At 38.9% G+C, this 19,725-nt stretch overlaps 2 protein-coding genes across 3 annotated transcripts; both read left to right on the top strand.

Moving 5' to 3' along the window:
* Positions 1-10: 10 nt before the first annotated feature.
* c7h4orf54 (chromosome 7 C4orf54 homolog) lies at positions 11-10,489 on the top strand. The gene is made up of 2 exons (XM_053630112.1): positions 11-4,415; positions 7,015-10,489. Exon 1 carries the CDS (start codon positions 11-13, stop codon positions 4,394-4,396), a length of 4,386 nt encoding a protein of 1,461 aa, XP_053486087.1. The 3' UTR covers positions 4,397-4,415; positions 7,015-10,489.
* A 2,270-nt stretch (positions 10,490-12,759) lies between these two features.
* trmt10a (tRNA methyltransferase 10A) lies at positions 12,760-19,455 on the top strand. 2 transcript variants are annotated; one of them, XM_053628864.1, is made up of 8 exons: positions 12,760-14,422; positions 14,869-15,028; positions 15,673-15,835; positions 15,976-16,047; positions 16,138-16,212; positions 17,009-17,158; positions 18,442-18,547; positions 18,970-19,455. In XM_053628864.1, exons 2-8 carry the CDS (start codon positions 14,886-14,888, stop codon positions 19,224-19,226), a joined length of 966 nt encoding a protein of 321 aa, XP_053484839.1. In that variant the 5' UTR covers positions 12,760-14,422; positions 14,869-14,885; the 3' UTR covers positions 19,227-19,455. The 2 variants fall into 2 exon arrangements, with proteins under 2 accessions (XP_053484839.1, XP_053484840.1); XM_053628865.1 differs by lacking the exon at positions 12,760-14,422 and adding an exon at positions 14,687-14,736.
* The last annotated feature ends 270 nt before the right edge of the window (positions 19,456-19,725 follow it).

Genomic DNA, 19,725 nt, shown 5'->3' with positions numbered 1-19,725 from the left:
TCACAAAGCAATGGCAGTATCAGAGAAGGCACTGATTTACGGCGGGGACACACACTGCGCGCTGTCCAGCAAAGTTTTACGCGTCGTGGCGGCTCCAAAGGACTCGAATTATGTAGATCTGAACGAATTGCTAGACCTGAAACTGGGCGAGACGAAAGCGGTGCAAGTACGTTTTCCCGGCCAGAAGGACACCCTTCAGTGCGTCCGGCTTCCTTCGGCGGAACATCTGCCCAGTCCCGCGCGCAAATGTGTTAATCTGGAATGCTGGGAGAATGGCAGAAGAGAGGGGGCAACAGAAACAAAAACAGCTGGTTCTTCTGAAAGACTACGGATCAGTCATGGAAACCTCAGTGACTGTCCCGAGTTACTCGAAGAGCTCGAATCGGAGAGAGCACCGGAACATTTGGAAAAAGAGACCAAAGTACTCGAGGATGGTGATTTACAGCGCACGGATTTGTATCTCAGCGAGAAAAGCGAGTCGGACGACGAAGTGGATTTGGTGATCGCGGATTACTGCATACATGGGTTCGCCGATGATGAGGCTCACTACATCACCACGCACGAAATTCATCTTTCCGAACTCGATCACGACGTGGACTGCGATTTAGAAACAGCATCCACTTGGGATATCGAGGACGACCACCAGGTCTATTCGTTCGTGGACTACGCATCTGCCAACAGCGATGAACCCACAGGAGGACAGGTGGGAAACAACCAGGGCGAGGCTCATAGGAGCACTGCAGTGGCATGCAGTCAGGCAGAAAGTGAGCCGAGCGACAGGACCAGGAGCGCCACCTCAGACGAGAAAGCGCCCGATTGCCAAGGCAAAAGCACAGGCCACATTCATCTGTCAATCAAAGCCACTTCCAGAGCTATAAACAAACCTAGCAACGTCCAAGAAAATGATGGAGGCCAGCACCATCATGCCATTCACGCTGGGGACATGAGCCATTGTGTTTTAAAGGACACAAAGGGAGAAAAGGTATGCGATGGCGCAAAGTGTTTGATTGCTCTGCCCGGGCGTTTGCACTTTGGAAACAAACACAAAGGCAAAGATGTTACAGCGTACTCCAGCGGCACATCCAGCGCTGTCAGTGAGTTGGACGATGCCGACAAGGAAGTGCGCAATCTCACGGCCAGAGCTTTTAAAAGTCTGGCCTACCCGTATCTCGATGCCATCAATTTCAGCACTTCCAGCGAGTCCTCGGCTTCAGAGCGCAGCAAAGGGCTCAACAGGTGGTCAGCACTTGTTGATCTAAAGTATGGCAACGTAAACGTGTCTAAAGGAGGCGGTAACAATATAGTGGTCCATCAAAATGCCGCGTCTAATTTTCAGTTGGCAAAAAGGACGGATAGTAAAGGGATAACGGGATTAACTCTGACCAGTAGAAGGGCGCCCCCAGTCGAGATATTTGCCTTGAACGGCAATCTAGTGAACCCCCAAAACGCATCGTCAACAAAACAAATTGAGCTCATGGGCAAAATTGGACAGGTTCAGAGCGGGGTAATAAGGCTAACTGAAACGCTGAATTTTCGCTGCAACGTTAAAGCGGGTCCGCATGCACACGAAAGGCGCGTGAAATCCGCCCGAACCGCTGGAGGATCACGTTCCGCAGATGAGGTTACAAACCCTCGGCAAAAGGCGCACAGCAAGCCACCGTGCAATTCAGAAGCCATGGAGGACGTGCACAAGAAATCCATATTTGCTTCGAGCATACTAAAAAATGTAATTTCGAAGAAAATGCAGTTCGAGCAGGAGCGCAAGATGGAGCGTGGAGAGATCTGCGAGCCGGGCAGTCACGAGCACGAAGCGCACCGAGACAAAGCTGTGCTCAAAGGACTTCACAGACAAAGCTCGAAACTCTCCGAGACAGGCTCCGACTTCAGTATCGTGTGCCTAGACGAACTCGGAGACATCGGAGACAGCGGATCCTGCGACGCCAAGGCCAACGAGCGCCACGAAGAAACTCTCGCCTTCGCATCGGAAACCAATTTAGAGTCTCAGAACTGCGCGGCATTCGACACTAAAAAAGGAGCTGCGGACGCGTCCAGAGGCGCACTGATTCGGAGCCAAAATAGCGCTTTCAGAAGCTGGAGGGACGAAGAGCCAGAAGTTCAGACTGAGCGCAAAAACGAGCAAACGGACTCGACGAGCAGCAAGCTTACAAAAATGTCGCGCTTATTTGTGCCGAGCATCCAAATAGTGTCCGGTGAGAGAGAGCACGAGAAGCCTGAACCGAGCGCGGATTGTAACCGAGAAAAGAGAAGCATGGACACTTTGTATGTATCAGACGCCGCTCAAAAACCTGGAGCGTCGAAGTCGCCAGAAATTAAAATAAGTTTACGGAGTCTAAGAGACAACCGGAGCGACCCGTTGAGCATCGCTAAGCTCCTCACTCCCGGTACAGGCTCTAGTGCTGGCGGGTTGATGAAAACAAGCGATGAGCCCAAATACCAAGCGCTCACTGCTGCACTGAAGAGTGACTCTTCAGACAAAATCCCACACTTCACAGTTAGAGATGTTCGAGACAAGGCAAAGATGCAAGCGCCAATACACCAGGTTAGAGATGTGCGCAAACTGGTTAAGAGCTCGTATCACTTTGTATCTTTGGACAATAACAGCACGGACATGGAGCACAAGACCTCCAAACAGAACGCCTATCGGAATCCGACAACCCTTCCCCCTATCGTGATTAAGTGTCATTCGGTGAATACAAATAACAATGCAAAGCAATCAGAAAAACTCTCGGATTCCTCGGATCATAAACCAGTTGAGGATATCCTAGAGGCTGATGGGTCACATCCTCAGGAGACAATAGATGGCATCAATACGGGCTCGGCACAAATAAGCAAACCAACTGACCATGTGCATTTAGCCAACATAAAGCAAGAGGAAACCCTTGAATTAGGAATTGAGACAAAAACCACCACAAAGAGGCAAGAGAAAGTATGTGACCCAGGTGAGAAAAAGGCTGATTCCAAGATGGCTGCTCTGGAAAAACTTCAGGCTGCTGTTAAGACCATGGAACAGCTTTACGTGTTTGACAAAAATGAGTGGAAGAGGAAATCTGAGCCACAACCGTTAACAGACAGCCATGTGCTTTCACTCCTTAGTAATGAGCATCACGGAGGTGATGAGCAAGACCAGGGGAACACTAGTTCCTCATCAGTTACCATGAGGCGAGACTCATTCTCAAACCCAGATAAGATGGTAACTGCTGGACAGCAATCAACACGAAAAGAAGAGAAGGAAATATTTAAAACATCACACACTCCTGCCATCCATGACAAACGAAAGGACACCAAAACTGTGATGCACCTTGGTGGAACTCCTAATAAGAACATTTCTAGCCTAAGCCACAGTCAGAAATCTTTCATGCCTGTTACGACAAGTTCAGTTAAAGCATTGCAGATGCATGCCTCATCCTCAGCATCTGTTAGTTCTATAGCTGTGAAAAACCGTAATTCTCCAAATCCACCAGTATCTTTAAATACAGGTATTACCAAGTCAAAGCTAGTCACGGAGAGGAGAGAAAATCTAAGTAGCAATGCAGACAAATCAAATAGGGCTGGATTTGCCCCAGTTCAGTTTACGTCTTCGGTTGATTCAGAGAATTACGTAACCATACCTGTGAAACCTTATGCCCAACAATCTCACATGGTACACAGCAGCAACAACAAAAGTCACGGAGACAGTCATCAGCCCCCCAAACGTTCAAGTACTGTTATGGAGACACGCTCCCCAGATACCCCTACTGCTACGATATACCATCACCCTCTGCCTATTACCATGCACGCAGCCCAGCCACAGGTAATTTGTTTCTCTCCTACAGTGCAGCCATCTCCAGTCCCCACAGACCACTTTCCATCCACCCAGAGAAAAATGCTCCTGGATCCCACTACTGGAAATTATTATTTGGTTGACACACCTGTCCAACCAGCCACAAGACGACTTTATGACCCAGAAACAGGGCAGTATGTTGATGTCCCCATGCCACAACACCCTCCCATAACCCCTGTATCTGTGCCTATCTCCCCTCTTGCACTTAGCCCTGGAGGCTATGGTCATACCTACATGTTCTACCCAGGATACATGGCCTCCACAGTGATTCCTGCCCGGACCATTCAGTCTCAGCTTTCCATGCAATCAGAAGTGGAAGCAGGAGACGAATCGCATACAGGGCAGCAGGGAGATGGAACCTACACGGAAAGCCCTTATTATATGCCTTCTGGGAAGTTTCTGCACTTAAATCCAGGTACTCAGCATGTCACCACTGGCAGGGCGGCAAACAACAAAGTGCCTGTCATCAGCATCACCTCCCAGCAAGGGCCCAGGATCATCGCACCTCCATCCTTTGATGGTACCACCATGAGTTTTGTGGTGGAGCACAGATAACTGTCAGGTCACTTATAATGTAAGTTTTATTATTAAATTTGGTCTTCTGTAAAGTAGCATTACATTAGCACATGCTTTAATTAATTATTTAAGTCAGTCTGCATAAAGTCTCTGCTCAATGCTGTAAATGTAGAACATGAGTCCATAGCTTTGGGTTTATTTGTGTCCACTTTCAGTGAATATTGAAAGATATTCAACATTTCTAAACTGTACTGTAGAGTTTTGTTTTCCCCCCAAGGCCACTGATGACCAACTCACCTTATGTGAGTAAAGTAATTAAGTATAGTAGTCATTACATGATGCACAACATCTGCTGGTTCCAGTGTTAAAAGAACAGAATTCAGTATTAATAGTTAAAAAGCTGATAAAACACATGCACAGACAATTTTCTTCCTGCTCTAAAGAAAGGAAATATTCAAATGCATTTCATGTTACAAGATTCATGTTATGAGATTCTTACAGAACATGACCCATTATATGTTGTATTTGAACTTCCAAAGCCTGAGCCAAGTAACCAAGAAAAGTTTAAGTGATTAACTAAGGCATCTGAATTGTGAAAATATGAAAGTAGGTATATTGATGATTTATTCACTACATGGTTTTAACCCCATGATTCTCAGCTTAATATTCAGCAATTCATTAAAGAGTATGTTGCTAAGTGACCACTATGAATTATTCAGAAACTACACTGAAGCTACATAAATATGAAAAATCTGTAGTTAATTTAGTGATGTATGCATTCTTGACCCAAAGTCTCCATACATATATAGGGGACTATGTCCCCCGGCACCACATCAGTTGTGCTTTCGTCAGTGGGTGTTTGGTTGGTCCGCTACACTTTCAGTCTTTTTGAATTTGTTAATAAGTTTGGCAGCAGTGTCATGTGTCATGACACTTGCCATGTTTCCTGTTAAAGTCCATCACAACCGTGGGACAGCTTCCCGAACCAGCCATGAGAATGATTTCAGTACGTTCTTCTTTTGTCAAAGGTGTTCTTAAAGGTTATCTGAAAAAATATATATAATATTAACTAAGTATGAAAAATTTGGCAGACATTTTGCTAAAAAGAGTTAATATCCCCTATGTATGAAGACTTTTGGGACACCCTGTAGAGTGTATATCTGGCTTAGAGCACAATCTCTGAGACCTCATTGAAAACCAATAAGTGTTGTGGTACAAAATTTCACAGTTATACAGTATCAAAAAAATCCATTTAAATGTAAACTGACACTTTAAATGAACTTAATTGTAAAGTTCAGGGTTTGTATAGTAAGGGAATAAAAAAAATGAAAGAAAAAAAAAGAACTGGTTAAAAATCATGCACTCAGAAAAAAATGGTACTAAACTGTACCCTTTCATGTGGTTGGTGTGATCCTGTTATCTTTTATACCTTTAATATGTATCTTTGAAATGGAAATATGGATATAGTGTACCTTTTTAGGTAAGCGATATGTACTAATAGTGTAAAAGGTGTATCCTTGAGGGTATCACCCTAACGATAAGGTAAGGTACAGTTTAACACTCTCAGGTTTTTTTTTCTATGAGTGTGTAGAGAGTAAATGGTTACCTTTCATTGTAAGTATGTTAGCATGCATTTATTATCAGAAACATTATCCAAATCAATTTTATGAGATGCATTCAGTACCATACCAGAGAATCATTTAAAAACATTTTGATTACCCATGATGTTAAGATTTTTTTTTTTGAAAGAGAGGAGGAATTATTATGTTGACCTTCACAAGTTGTAAAGGAATTTAAACAGCTCAGTTGGGACTCAGTACACTATGCTTATGTGACTGTTTATATTCACTGCTGTAAATTGTAGTAGGTGTCTATTCATAGTGGAGTAACTCAACCATGGTTGCTGTAGCTCCTGTTATTTAGAGCTTGTATCCTAACCTCCGTTCATAGCAAACATCAAAACATGGCTGTAAACATTACTGCATTTTCCCTATTTAAAACTGCACTGGGGGTCCCAGATGACTATTGCTTATTTACTGACACATTGCTTGGAGGTAGGGAGCAAATAAACTACTTAAATTATTATTTTTCATCTGCATATACAGTATAGCCTTCAGGAGAAACCAGTGTATAAGCAAATGCTCAGTCAAATATTAAACAAATATGAAAAATGCCTATCCTTATTATACAGAGTTGTAGTATGCGTAGAGAGAGAAAGGTCAGAATTTGTGCTGATACAGAGCTGGACCAGCTGCTACTAGATATCAAGGCTGGGAGAGGGGTAAGAGGGGGTCAGACTTTTTATAGGATACCCTTATGCTAAAGGGAAAGAACCGAAAGGCAGGCCAGACAACACCTCTGCCTCAGGGAAATTAGATAAACAAACATCCAGTCAGTTGAGACTGCAAAGTGATAAGAGCTAAAAATGTTAAATGTCATATAATCATCAGAGCTAATCATGAGAAATGGATTGCTAGACTATGAATTCCAGTTTATGTTTCAAGTTCAAGTTTAAATGTTGACACCAGCTCAATCACTAGGTGTTATACAGATCACATTGGTATGCATGATATGTCCGTGGTTAACACATTCATGTAGGACTGGATTAAATTAAGTCATATTTCACACTATCTGATATTTTATTTTGTTTCATGCAGGAGCTGCCTATAGTACGTCCAGTCAGCACTTCCAAGATCTGATGTGTCTATTTTCTTTCATTGACACATGTAATGATTGTCCATGATTTCCTTCAACAGGAAGAGCCTTACCACTATCATTCATCACTTTCTTTGTCATGTAATGTAATTCTTTATCCTTTATGTCTTCTGTTTGCAGTGCAACTATGCAACGTCTTTTTTTTTTGTATAGTTTTTTTTTTTTTGCAACATGGATGAGAGATTGGATGAAATGGTTTTGAAAATGAGAGTGAGGGCTTAATGCTATAGCATTTCAGGTTAAAGCAACAAATCATTGGGTCACCTATTAAATATTGTCAAGTCATAAAGCAAGACCTGTCTTCTAACTGGCCAATATTGGAGAAATTCTTAAAAATCTTAATATTAAAACATTTATTTTCCTGTCTAAGAGTAATTCACAAAGCATTATAGTGTAAAAATTCACTAAAACAGAATCACAAACAATCCTAAATGGTTGCTGCCGGCAATTAATGGCATGAATTTACAAAATGCTACTTTGCCACATGAACATTGCAGTTATACAGCTAAGATGAACTACATATATCATCAAACTACATCAAACAATGAATACACTCTCCAGACTGCTATTACAAATTCACTGATGGAAGACAGCAGTTTTCAAGTAAATATCGACTGTAATTGGCTGATGTACAGGTCTTCCTGATAAACTCATAAATGAAAACCAATTGCACGTCATACAAAAAGTATTAATAAAAATTTTAGAATGAAACAATCATTAATTTCATACATTGTGAAAACAAAAATATATACGCTGACAACTCAAATATGTTTTCTTTTATATGTTTATATTATATTTAAGAGAGCATTTATATTGAACATCGGCATGGTTGTGATTCACCGCATGGTGAGCGCCAATATTCAATATAACCGCACGATTGCAAGTGCGATATTGCTTTTATACAACAGTCCTATAAATAAGAAATTAATACTGAGTATGAGTGACATTAATATGAGCAACATTTCAGACACAACACGGCCAAATGTTCTGTTTATTTTTGCTCCGCTAGTGGAAAAAGATCCTGAAGAAGCCACACTAACTTGATAGCATGCTCGCTAGCTAGCTCACGCTGATTTGTACATTCCCGTTAAAGGTGCTTCGGGTGAAATTGGCATCCCCTTCTTCCTTTTCATCTTCAATTGATGAGCTTTCATATTTTAAGCCAAACGTTATAATCCTGAAAAGTATCTTATACCATGTCTGCCAGTTTCTTTTACCATATCTGCTAGTAGTATCACTAACACTACTATAGTAACTGTTTCAAACTAGGAAGTGGAATTTTACATGGTGAACACAATCGAGTGGAGTGACTCACACAGTGAAAGATTCCAGTGTGGTTATAGGAAATCAATCAACTGACCAATCAAATTAGTGAGCTAATTGTTGTATAGATATGATTATATTATTTTACATGTTATATGTTAAGGTTATTAATATGGCAGGGGTCATGAGCTGGCGGACTGTGTTCTGTATGTGGACCCAGCAATGTTTTTCAGCCTAATGAACTGAGTACTTGAAAACTGTAGTAAAGCGACTCTAGTTTTCATAAACCAGCATGGCCTTCTTAGGAGATAATCTGTTGTGTCCAATCACATACTTAATGTAAATTGTTTAGCTGAAAGCAGATCATCGGACCAGAGCCTAGCTACAGGGCTAGATATAGTAGGTTTGAAAGGGGGCGGGGTTTTACAGAATTTCATAGATTTTTATTTACTCATTCTTCATTGTATAGACCCTCTCTAGTATGATTTGCTTAACTAACTTGCTTAAAGAAAACTGGGAAAAAGTTACTGTGTCTGTTCAGAGACTTTGCGCTAGTCAAAAGTAACCTGAAGCACCACTGAGAAGCAAAGCATGACCACTTTGAATTGTCTTATTTAACTAATCATTAATAATTACGTATTAAAAGATAACTTGTCACCATTCAGGAATTTTGTGTAGCTGAACCTTCACAAATTATAGTTTAATACCCCTGCCCTACAGTATAATCTGCTACAAAAGAAATGTGTAAATATTCTAAATATTGCAATTAAAATGTACTTAAAAAATAAAAATCCTGTCATTACTACACAGGTATAGGCTATACTGAAAATTTGCCCAAAATATTTTTGATGTGAGCATTTAGAGGATTGCGTTCATGTATGTAAACACTCTCATCTGAAATTTTTTTTTATGTGCATTGGGAGTTTGTCGTCTGACATACATTATACGTCACTGACAATATTCATCCATAGCAACAGGTTCTCTTGGTTTAGGAATTCCTTAGTTAACGTTCCCCTCATGAATATGTTTTAAGAAGAAATGCTTAGTTAGGAACTTTTAGTGTCACTGAGGAGAGATCTTAAGAGATAAGATATGATTATTTGTGAATATAGCCTCAGGTTGTTGAAAGAATCACTAAAATATTGAGTGTGACATTTTTGTTAATCAAAAAGGCAAAGAGGTGTGTATTTTTTGAAAGATACTGTGAATATAACTATCAACAGGTTGACAAGCGTAAAATAATTGCCCTTATATCCCATATTCTTTTCTTGAACTGTTTTATGACTTGGTTTTCATTACTCTTTTCTAAGGGGTGATTTTAGATTCAGTGCGTTTTGGATTACAGTACAATATGGTACTGTATATTTATGTCATGTTTTGCTGCTCATTGTACTGTGCGATCCATCATAAAACACATACAGAGGTTTGTGTTGATTAATATGGTGGAGAACAAGATGTTTTAGGGGACAGCCCTCCTCTATGTATCTCAATCACAGTGCCAATGCAATTTATGTGGTTTGTGTAAGTGTAGGTGGTTTTGTGAGCTTGAGTGTTTAGCCTCAGCCTTTCTGGAAGGGGTAATAAAAGCCCAAAAGTAAAATAGTTCTTAATAAGGAAATGGGATATAAGGTAAAATGATCTTTACTGGATTATTCTCTAACCTGTTGAATGCCATAATTCACAGTGAGAGTAGGTATACTGCACATTTGGTGGTCATTCAATTGCAGTTTTGTTACATAAACACCTTGAAGAACACCTCTAATACAACCTGACATAATTAGAAATTGGCCAATACAGAAATCAATACAATTAGCTTATATACTCACTGACCACTTTATTAGGAACACATGCACACCTGCTCATTCATGCAAAATATCCAATCAGCCAAATATGTAGCAGCAGCACAATGCATAAAATCATGTAGATAAAATCATGTCAAGTGCCTCAGTTAATGTTTAAACATCATAACGAGGAAACATTTCATGATCTCAGTAACGTTGACCGTGGTGGTTGGTGCTAGACGGGCATGTTTGAGTATTTCAGAAACTAGAGGGCAGCAGTTTCTGAAATAATAATAAAACCAGCTCGTCTGGCACCAAACACCTTGCCACAAAGTTACTGAGATCACATTTTCCTGCCATTCTGATATTTGACTTGAACATTAACTGAAACTCTTGAACGGTATCTGCATGATTTTATGTAATGTGCTTTATAGTTACAGTTACAGCTTAATATTCATACTTTCAATTACATAAAAAGTGTACTGACCCCTATTGTATTAAAAAAAAAAACTGTAAGAGGGACTAAAATCTACATTTAGCGATAGAATATACAATTATCAGGTAACAAATTTACAATTTTAGTATTTCAAATTTCTATTTATTAAGGATTTGGACCCTCTGCTTTCCTGCGATGCTGTAGTAGTTGTGTAACTAGTTTAGTCACATGTTATTACACCAAGTTCTTAAAATCTGGTCGGAGCTGCTGGTCAGTCCGCTGTGCTGTAATAACTTTTGTTTGAAGTATCTCTGAATATTTGGATTTGGTTTATAATTGAGTTTTTAATTTAGTTTAATTCTAGTAATAGTGCCTCAAAGTGCCATATAGAATACTTTTTTTTAAAGATGCTCCTGCTGCTAATTTAGCAAACTAACATCAAATAGGTAATATTTCATCCATTATTAGAGCCACAGTTTCTTTTGAAGCCTTTCTATGTAGTTAATGTTCAAATGAGACTGAAATGACTGAGTTAGACTAAGTAAAGTCATGTTGAGAGGGTAAGTGGAATTGTGTCAGACGGGAAAGAGGAGAAAAAGAGTAATGAAGTACTGTCATCAGAAAGCAATAATGAACGGGTTACAAGTGAAACGAATGCAAAAGGAGGAACCTTTCAGTGCCAGAAGATGTCTTTATTGTTGCAAAAATATTAAATTGTTCTTGGAGTGATTGCTTGTTTTTGAGAACATACAGTAATTTGTTCAATAAAATAATGCAGTTTTCCAAAATTTGTCTCAGTCAATAAATTAATCAATGCATTATGCATAATTAGTGTGGCTTGCAACTGCAAGAGATTTTGGTACTACAAAAAATTTTATGAGATACACTCTATGGCCAAAAGTATGTGGACACCTGATCGTCAAAGGCATATGTGCTTGTTGAACTCCAAAATTGGTATAATAACCTCCAGTCTTCTGGGAAGGCTGTCCACTAGATTTTGGAGTGTGGCTGTGGGGAACTCCCTTTCAGCCACAAGAGTATTAATGAGATCAGGCACTGATGTTCTTCCACACCAGCCTTGGCAAACTGTGTCTTCATGGAGTTCTCTTTGTGTATTCACGAATGGCGGGAAATTGTTCTGCTACAGCATACAAATACATTCTAGACAATTGCGTGCTCCCAACTTTGTGGCAACAGTTTTGGGAAGGCCCACATGGGTGTGATGGCCAGGTGTTCACATACTTTTGGACATATGGTTTATTTTACACCTTCCCAAGCATGCATGTCCTTAACCAGCATTCAGTTTCTGATAGTGTCTCCAGTGTTCAATGGTTGTAAAGTCTGTTGAAATGGGAGAACCAGAATGATAATTTGTAGTGAAGTGCTCATTTGAAAATGAATACACCAGTTTGTTACTCCCATGTCTATGACTTGTAGATCGTATATTTTTATAGTGAGTTATTGCCTCAATAAAATAAAAAGGATTTCGATCAAACTGAACATGTCTGAAATCAGCGTATCTTTCCTACCATTTCTGTGTCATATAGACACAGATTTGTACTAGTATTAAAAGCATTAAAATGAAGAGAGGAACAATGCAGTGTCCAAAACAAACAAATGTACCAGAATACTCAGCTGTGGTTATTTCACTGCAGTCAGCTCTGTAATTGAGAATGCACAGAATGCTGTTCATCTCACCATCTGCCTGTGCCACTCAAGTCCAGGCAGTGATCCAGAGTATCAGTAACAGATAGAGACAAGAATAATTAATGGACTTGACACCCCTGTATGAAACCTCAGATATCTGAATAAATACATCTGTATCAAATGATTTATGTTTGAATATTCAAATGCTCCAAGCAACTAAATCTTAGTTTATTCTCTTAACCCTTTAATGTATGGTGAAAATTAATTTAAAAACAATTGTCAGAAATATATCTGATGTATAAGATGTATCCTGATTTTTCCATTAAGTGTTGCTTAATACACAAACATGCCTAATTAATATAACTTTGCATGCCATATTTGCATAATAAAACCATCTAAAAATCTTGATTGTGCTTTATAATAATTTATGCAATAAAGGATTAAATATGAGCACAACCCAAAACATAACAGAGTCAAACAGACAGGAGTTTTCAATGTTTTATATGGTAGACATATGTTTTATATGGTTTTATATGCATTGACAGCCAGCACAATCGAATGGGTGCCTTAAGCATATTTTATTGTACATGGTTTTGACATGCAATCTCCTACATTAAGAGTGTCTATAAGCAAAGTAAAGCACATAAACTCAAATTCAATATTACTCTATAGCAATAAGCAAAAATCTCTACATGTAAAACGCTGCTTTCTGTATATATCTCTCAGTACAGCTGATCATAAACTAAGTTATGCTGTCTCAACCCTTACATTATTGTGGCTCCTGGCCTCTTGCCCAGAGTGTAGCTAGATCATGTAACACACAGAGGGCAAGCAGAAAAGGAGAAATCAGGTCAGAAGGTTGTGACAAGATTTAAGAGGGATCAAATTAATTCGGACAGCACCCAACTAATCCCTAAAATATCTTTAGTGCATTCCCGACAGTCCAAATAGACAACTCTTCCTTTTTTCTTTTCCAACATAGGTGATTTATATAGCGATTGGAAAATATGTCAATAAATAATCTTAACTGCAGCGAGGGTTTGACTGTTTAGGATTTTTTATTACAGTATGAAAGCACAGGGCTAGTCGATGTTAAATTGTTTGTGGACAGGAGGTTTCAACACCACCAGTCACGGATTCTGGTGCCAAAACTTAAAGCTCCTGGATGTAATATTACTTAATTTCACTCGGTTTGTTTAAAAAGTTGTGGTGCGCCCTTCTCCACTGTACAAATTAATCTGTTATTGGGTTCAAAGCTATATATTTACATGCATCACATGCATTACACACATTTACATGCAATAATCCATTAATAATTCAACTGATCGCTCATTTGGAATACAAAATACTCACAAAAACACCTCTGTTGGAAGTATGGAAGGCCGTTTAAGTCATTATTATGAGATGTTAAGTCATTATTATGAGATGTTTAGTCATTATTATGAGATATTAAGTCATTATTATGAGGTGTTAAGTCATTATTATGAGAAACTATCATTATTAAGAGAAAGTTTCTCATTATTATGACTTACAGAATTTTTGTTTTGTTTTTTTTTTTTTTTTACTTAATTGTGGTGGAAACAGGCTCCCATATGGAAGAGGGTAAATTGACTGAGGCAAATTCTAAATGAAATTTTTGCCCAACTGAATGTGCTGGGTAATCATTTTAATAATCTGTTTTTTTAAAGAGGAATAATATCCATGTAAACCTTCATGCCTGATTACTTTCAAAATCAGAAACTGTGAGTACATTCTGGCCATGTGCTTCACAATGCACTCCTTATGCCAAGAAACAATCATGCAGTAAAACAGTTCATGTTACAGATTTTAATTGTAAAGTTACGTGGGCAGTGGGATGGGCATCAAACAAACACTTTCAGGCAGATATGGGTTGCGAATTGACCTCAATAAAGTTACCTCAGCATTGTTTTCAAGTTTGTCTACAAGTCTTTGCATATAAACAGTCACTGAAAATTCAGGCCTGTATCCCAAACCTCATTCTTATTTAGTATTTCTTATGATTCTGGATCACAATAAGTAAAATTGTTAGTAAGCTACTGTAGCTAGTTATTTAGTTGTAAAACATTTCTCCTCAGAGCATGTGCCTCAAAATGGGATGCTCAGTCCCTCACAAACATGGCGGACAGCTGATGACGCTCTCTCAATACCGCCGGCGATTTTAAATGACGTCAACACCAAGCATGCAGCTTGGATGGAAATAAGGTAAAGCTAGCTGGAGTTTGGTATGAAGTGTTAATGTAGTATTGGAGTTTTTCTGGAACATTTTCCGGCATTTCCCTGTATTTACAATTTGTTTAGGTTTTAATACAAATTGTTATTGCTCACTTCAGTTTTCCGGATTATTTTTGACACACAGTGCAAACTTACCTGTCAGGCTAGCTGGCTAACTAGTGATGATAGTAAAGCAGAGATATAATAATCGCTGTTTTGGTAGGAAATAACATGAATAAAATTAAAAAAAAAAAAAAAACCCAGATGCAGTAAATGTCTGAAATGCCGAGCAGAACAAAGTGACGGTGATACAGAAATTATTATTAACTATTTCATCAGTTTATTATTAATAAGCGATCAGTAAGGCTGCCTTGTGTTTCTGTTTTATTTCTTTTAGTTTTCAGTAAGTTTCTTTAATTTTCACACCTTTTCACTAGGAATTAGCAGCGGCATCATGTCCTGTGAGGCAGCCAGTGATTCCCGAGCTGATGGAAATGAGCAGGAGGTCCAAAGTGGAGGAACTGAGACACTGTCAAAGAGACAGAAAAAGAAACTTCTCAAACAACAGCAATGGGAAGAACAAAGAGACCTGCGCAAGTAAGCACGGCATTAATAGTCAAATAAATGATGAGAAGGAGTCTAATCACTGAGTTTCCTTTACATTAGCATTTGGTTCCTTTTTCGGTAATTTTTGGGAACCATTCCACAGCCTCCTATTTTGGAGGACAAAGTCACTGCTGTGCCTGAAACGTTTTGGGAACTTGAAAACCCCCACTTTCTCTTATGGTTATATGATAAGGTAGTTTTGCCAAAGGTTGCTTTTAGGTTTTATTTATTTGTAAACACAAACTAATGTTTCAGCTCCTTATGGCCCATTCAAAATTGACATTGATAGCTATACAATAGATATGACACTGCTTATAATATATAATAAATGTGATTAATTAGGCTATGTTAATAAAAAAAATTAATATATAAAAAAGGCTTACTATGTTTCCAAAACAGTAGGCAAACTTTCTCTGAATCATCGCAGGTTACCCAAGAGGTTCAAGTTATTTAAAGGTTACAAAAACTTTACGCAAATGTTCCCTAAACCACCTTGTGTTAGTGCAAAGTTTGTGATTTTCTTTTACTTTTGGTTACAGTGATGGACAATATATTTATGAATGAGTTCTTACGTTCTTAACCTCTGCGTTTATAGTATTACCTTCTACTTCTGTGTTTCATCCTTGGTCGTACAGGCAGAAGCGCAAGGAGCGGAAACAGCAGAGGAAATTGGAAAGACAGGCGCAGGCTGAGAACAGAACAGACTGTCCTGACAGGAAGCGTGTTCGCAAAGAGGCAGAGCCCAGTCCTCTCCGTCTGGTTATAGACTGCAGCTTCGACAGTCTGATGATGCTCAAGGTGGGACCTGCTCCACTCACAGTGCAAACATTTATCCATGATCCAGTTATCCAGTGTTTCTGAAGTCAGTTTTAGTCATGGAATTTCAGTGGCTCATGCATTAAGCAGTGTTCAAATAGATGCAAAATTGACATTTTCAGGATGTAAAGAAACTTCACAAGCAAATCCAGAGATGCTATGCAGAGAACAGACGAGCAGCACACCCCGTCCAGGTAAATGGTTATCTTCTAATATTAGTTCTATAATATCTTTATTGTAATTAGAAGAGTGTCATTTTGACTCTTAAACTGTTTCTCGTACAGTTTTATATAACAAGCCATGCTGGGCAGTTGAAACAAATTATGGATGAAATTAACAAAGGCTGGGTCAACTGGAAGGTAAGGACTTTGATATTGAAAATGATAATTTAACTTATTCATAACATGTCAGTTTATTACGTCCACCCCGCCCCCCACCTTATAAATAACTTGTAAATTCCAAGAAGTCATATCGTGTGACTGTAGTGTGTGGTATAAATGAGACAAAGCAGCATTTAGCATCATTTAGTGTTCAGTTGAGATGTAGAAGTAGCAAAATGTGTGACCTTAGTGACCACCTTTTGAAATATTGTACTGTGCTTTTAAAGCACAGCTGTTTAAAGGATTTACTGTGAAAGCTGCAGAAAAGAAAAGAAAAACTACGAGCAGTCTGCAATCCTCTAGACAAAAACAAGAAGGCTAAAGGAGAATGACAAGAATCATGTAAGCTAAGTGACCAAAACCAGTTAATTCACATCCAAATTTAACATTAGTGTATAGAATATAGTCACAGGACACAATACGTATTCCACTATGTTGAATCAGCTCCCACAGCCAGTGACTATATTTGATGAAGTACAAGGAATCCCATTTCCAATGGGAACAAGATCGCCAATACTGTTGAAAAGTGAAACGTTGACACAGTTGTACATTTTGGGTATTAGTTTTCTTGTTCAAATTGAAGCACGCGTGTGGAACCTTGAAAGGATTGTCGTGACACAAGCCAGAAAGCTTAAGGCTGGTTTATAATTCTTAAATATTTACTTCAACCTATCTAAATATTTGTAGTCAGAGTGAACAGAAAACAATTTGTTAATCGCAATCACCATTGTGCCGGGCTTAATGACAGTACACATCTTCTCTTTAACTCTTGCAGGATGTCCATATCAAGTCAGAGCCTTTTCATGAAGTCTTAAGCAAAGAGGATCTGGTGTATCTCACCTCTGATTCGCCCAACATACTCCAGGAGCTTGACGAGGCCAAAGCCTATGTGATTGGAGGACTGGTGGACCATAACCACCATAAAGTTAGTTTCCAGTGTTTGTGTGATAACAGTAACATACAGATGTTTTCATGGGTTGGGTTTTTTTTTCGGACACGTGATGCATTACCAGATGTGTAGGTCACACCGCACAAACTGATCTTTCAGTTGATTTTTATGAAAAACCTTCCATTTAATTAGGTATATTAGGGATGCATTGATAAAGATACTGGGATCGGGTACATTGATACTGATACAATGCCAGTGCCAACATTTCATACTGCTTGATACTATGTGATCTAAGCCTAGTGTGAAATGACCGTAATCAGGATGTATTTCATGAGTACATCTGGATAGGTGAGAAAAAATATCTACAGGCAACCCTAGGTCAGTGAAAATAACAGCTGTCCTTACCCAGTACATTGTTCTTGATGATCAACCACTATCAGCCTTTGACAACAAAAGATTCTGACTTTACTTAAATTTGTAAGTAACTGATCTCCACCATTAGTTCAAGGTAACTAATGAATAGGGATGGGAGATATAGAATTAAACTATATCACGATATCTCATGGTATTTTTTGCGCTAACGATAAAAGTAACGATATGAAAATCGTACCATTCAACACTATCTTCTGGCTTTCCTCATATTCTGGTCAGTGTGTTTTGCTTGAGGTGGTGGAACAAATTTGATGTGCTTCCACCCTTTGTTGATACCGGTTCTGTATCCGAGCCACTTCTTTCACAAAGCATCTTTTTTGCGGATGAATTCTTCTTCCTTGTCTAGGCTTTGAACTCCCTGCCTGTTCTCATTCTATGTGTGAAATGCCCACATTGCAGTGCAAAAACACGTCATCAACTATATCATCAATACCGTGGGATGACAAATTCTTATCATGGGGAGGACTTGTACCGCTATATCATGGATAATACGATATGGAACCATCCTACTAATGAGCCTAGCTAATGCACTTCATTTAAATCAAGCAGCTAATCATATACAGAAGTGTAAGTCAATGAATACATGCTGTGCATGTGGACATTTCATGGACACTATAGAAACCAGGGGGAAACCTAAACAGAGCTATATAACAGCCCTGATTAAGTAATACTAAGTAGATTGCTTATTTTGGTGTCAGTATCGACGAGTACCAAAAAAAATGTATTTACATTCAGACTGGGGAAAAAAATGCATTCCTACTGTATTTTGCAGTATTTCCACATATTAATATCATTATGGGAGGACGAAATATCGGAGGATTCAGATTTATTTCGTACAGACTTTCCCACCTCTCAAAATGTTGACTCTGTTATGTCATGTGTTTCAGGGAATCTCTTTTAAACGGGCTAAAGAGCTTGGAATCGCTCATGCTCAACTTCCACTGGGCAGTTTTGTCAAGATGAACAGCCGCAAAGTGCTCGCCGTCAACCATGGTTAGGCTGAGCCCCCCCAACACACACACACAGGGGAACACAAAACATTTAGCAAAAAAAAAAAAAGATGTGCATTATATTACTTGTGAAGCATGCTATTTGTAAAGCACAGGAACCTCAAGCCCATAACAAGAAAAAGTGTTCACTTGTGCTTTTCCATTTTTAAACTAATGCTGCAATCTCTTGAACACTCTTACCTGCAATAGAGCCGGTAGTGGAGTAAAGCCCACATTAATCTACTGAAAATGTAATTATTGCAACAAATTATTTAAAAAGATATTGTTTCGTATGGCTACTGATGATGATGTCTGCTTTAAATGGTACCATTACCAACACAAGCTGAAAGGTTAATTAATGTTAAATTAAGCTGACACTGATTACACCTTAATATAAACATGCTGGCATGTTTTTTTCTGCCTTAGTGTTTGAAATTATGCTGGCGTATCTGGAGAAACGTGACTGGCAGGAGGCCTTCTTCACCGTCCTGCCCCAGCGTAAAGGAGCTGTACCTGTGGGCCAAGAGAACAAACAAGAGCAGAATGAGGATGAGGAGGACTCTGATACATGTGAGCAAGAGACACAAAACAGTGAAGATACAAAGGAACAAAGAAATGGCAAACAGGAAGAATGTGAAACTCAGCAAAAGCAGTCGGATTCATGTGAACGGTCTGCTGTGTAAGAAGAAGTGACCACATTTTTTATTTTATATATATTTTATCTTTTTGTTTTTTAATTATTTTTTTTGCCAAGATTTTGACTGACTTGGAATGTGTTGGAAGAAGTTTTTGTTTTGCTTACTAATGACTAAGTTATTGATGATACTGCTATTTTTGTTTCAACAGTCATGAAAGTGATCTTGAGATCTGAATGTTTCTCTGCCAATAAAGCTGAGATCTAATCTCCTGCCACATGTACTGTTAATGTCCTGACATGTCATTGCATTTTTAAGTTTGCCTCAATTTCTGTTCTGAGGAAACATCAGAAACCACACTAAAAGGGCATTTGCTACATTGGTAAACACTGGCACCAAACACTTTACATATAATGAAGTAAAGTGTTTATGCAGTATTTGGCCAAAAGTATGCAGACACCTGACCATTACACCCATGTGTGGTTCTTCCACAAACTGTTACCACAAAGTTGGAAGCAAACAATTGTCTAAAATGTTTTTGTATTTT

The sequence above is a fragment of the Ictalurus furcatus genome, chromosome 7 (genome assembly GCF_023375685.1).
Source record: "Ictalurus furcatus strain D&B chromosome 7, Billie_1.0, whole genome shotgun sequence".
NCBI lineage: Eukaryota > Metazoa > Chordata > Actinopteri > Siluriformes > Ictaluridae > Ictalurus > Ictalurus furcatus.
The sequence above is the reverse complement of the archived record's forward strand: the minus strand, read 5'-3'. Positions and strand labels throughout refer to the sequence as shown.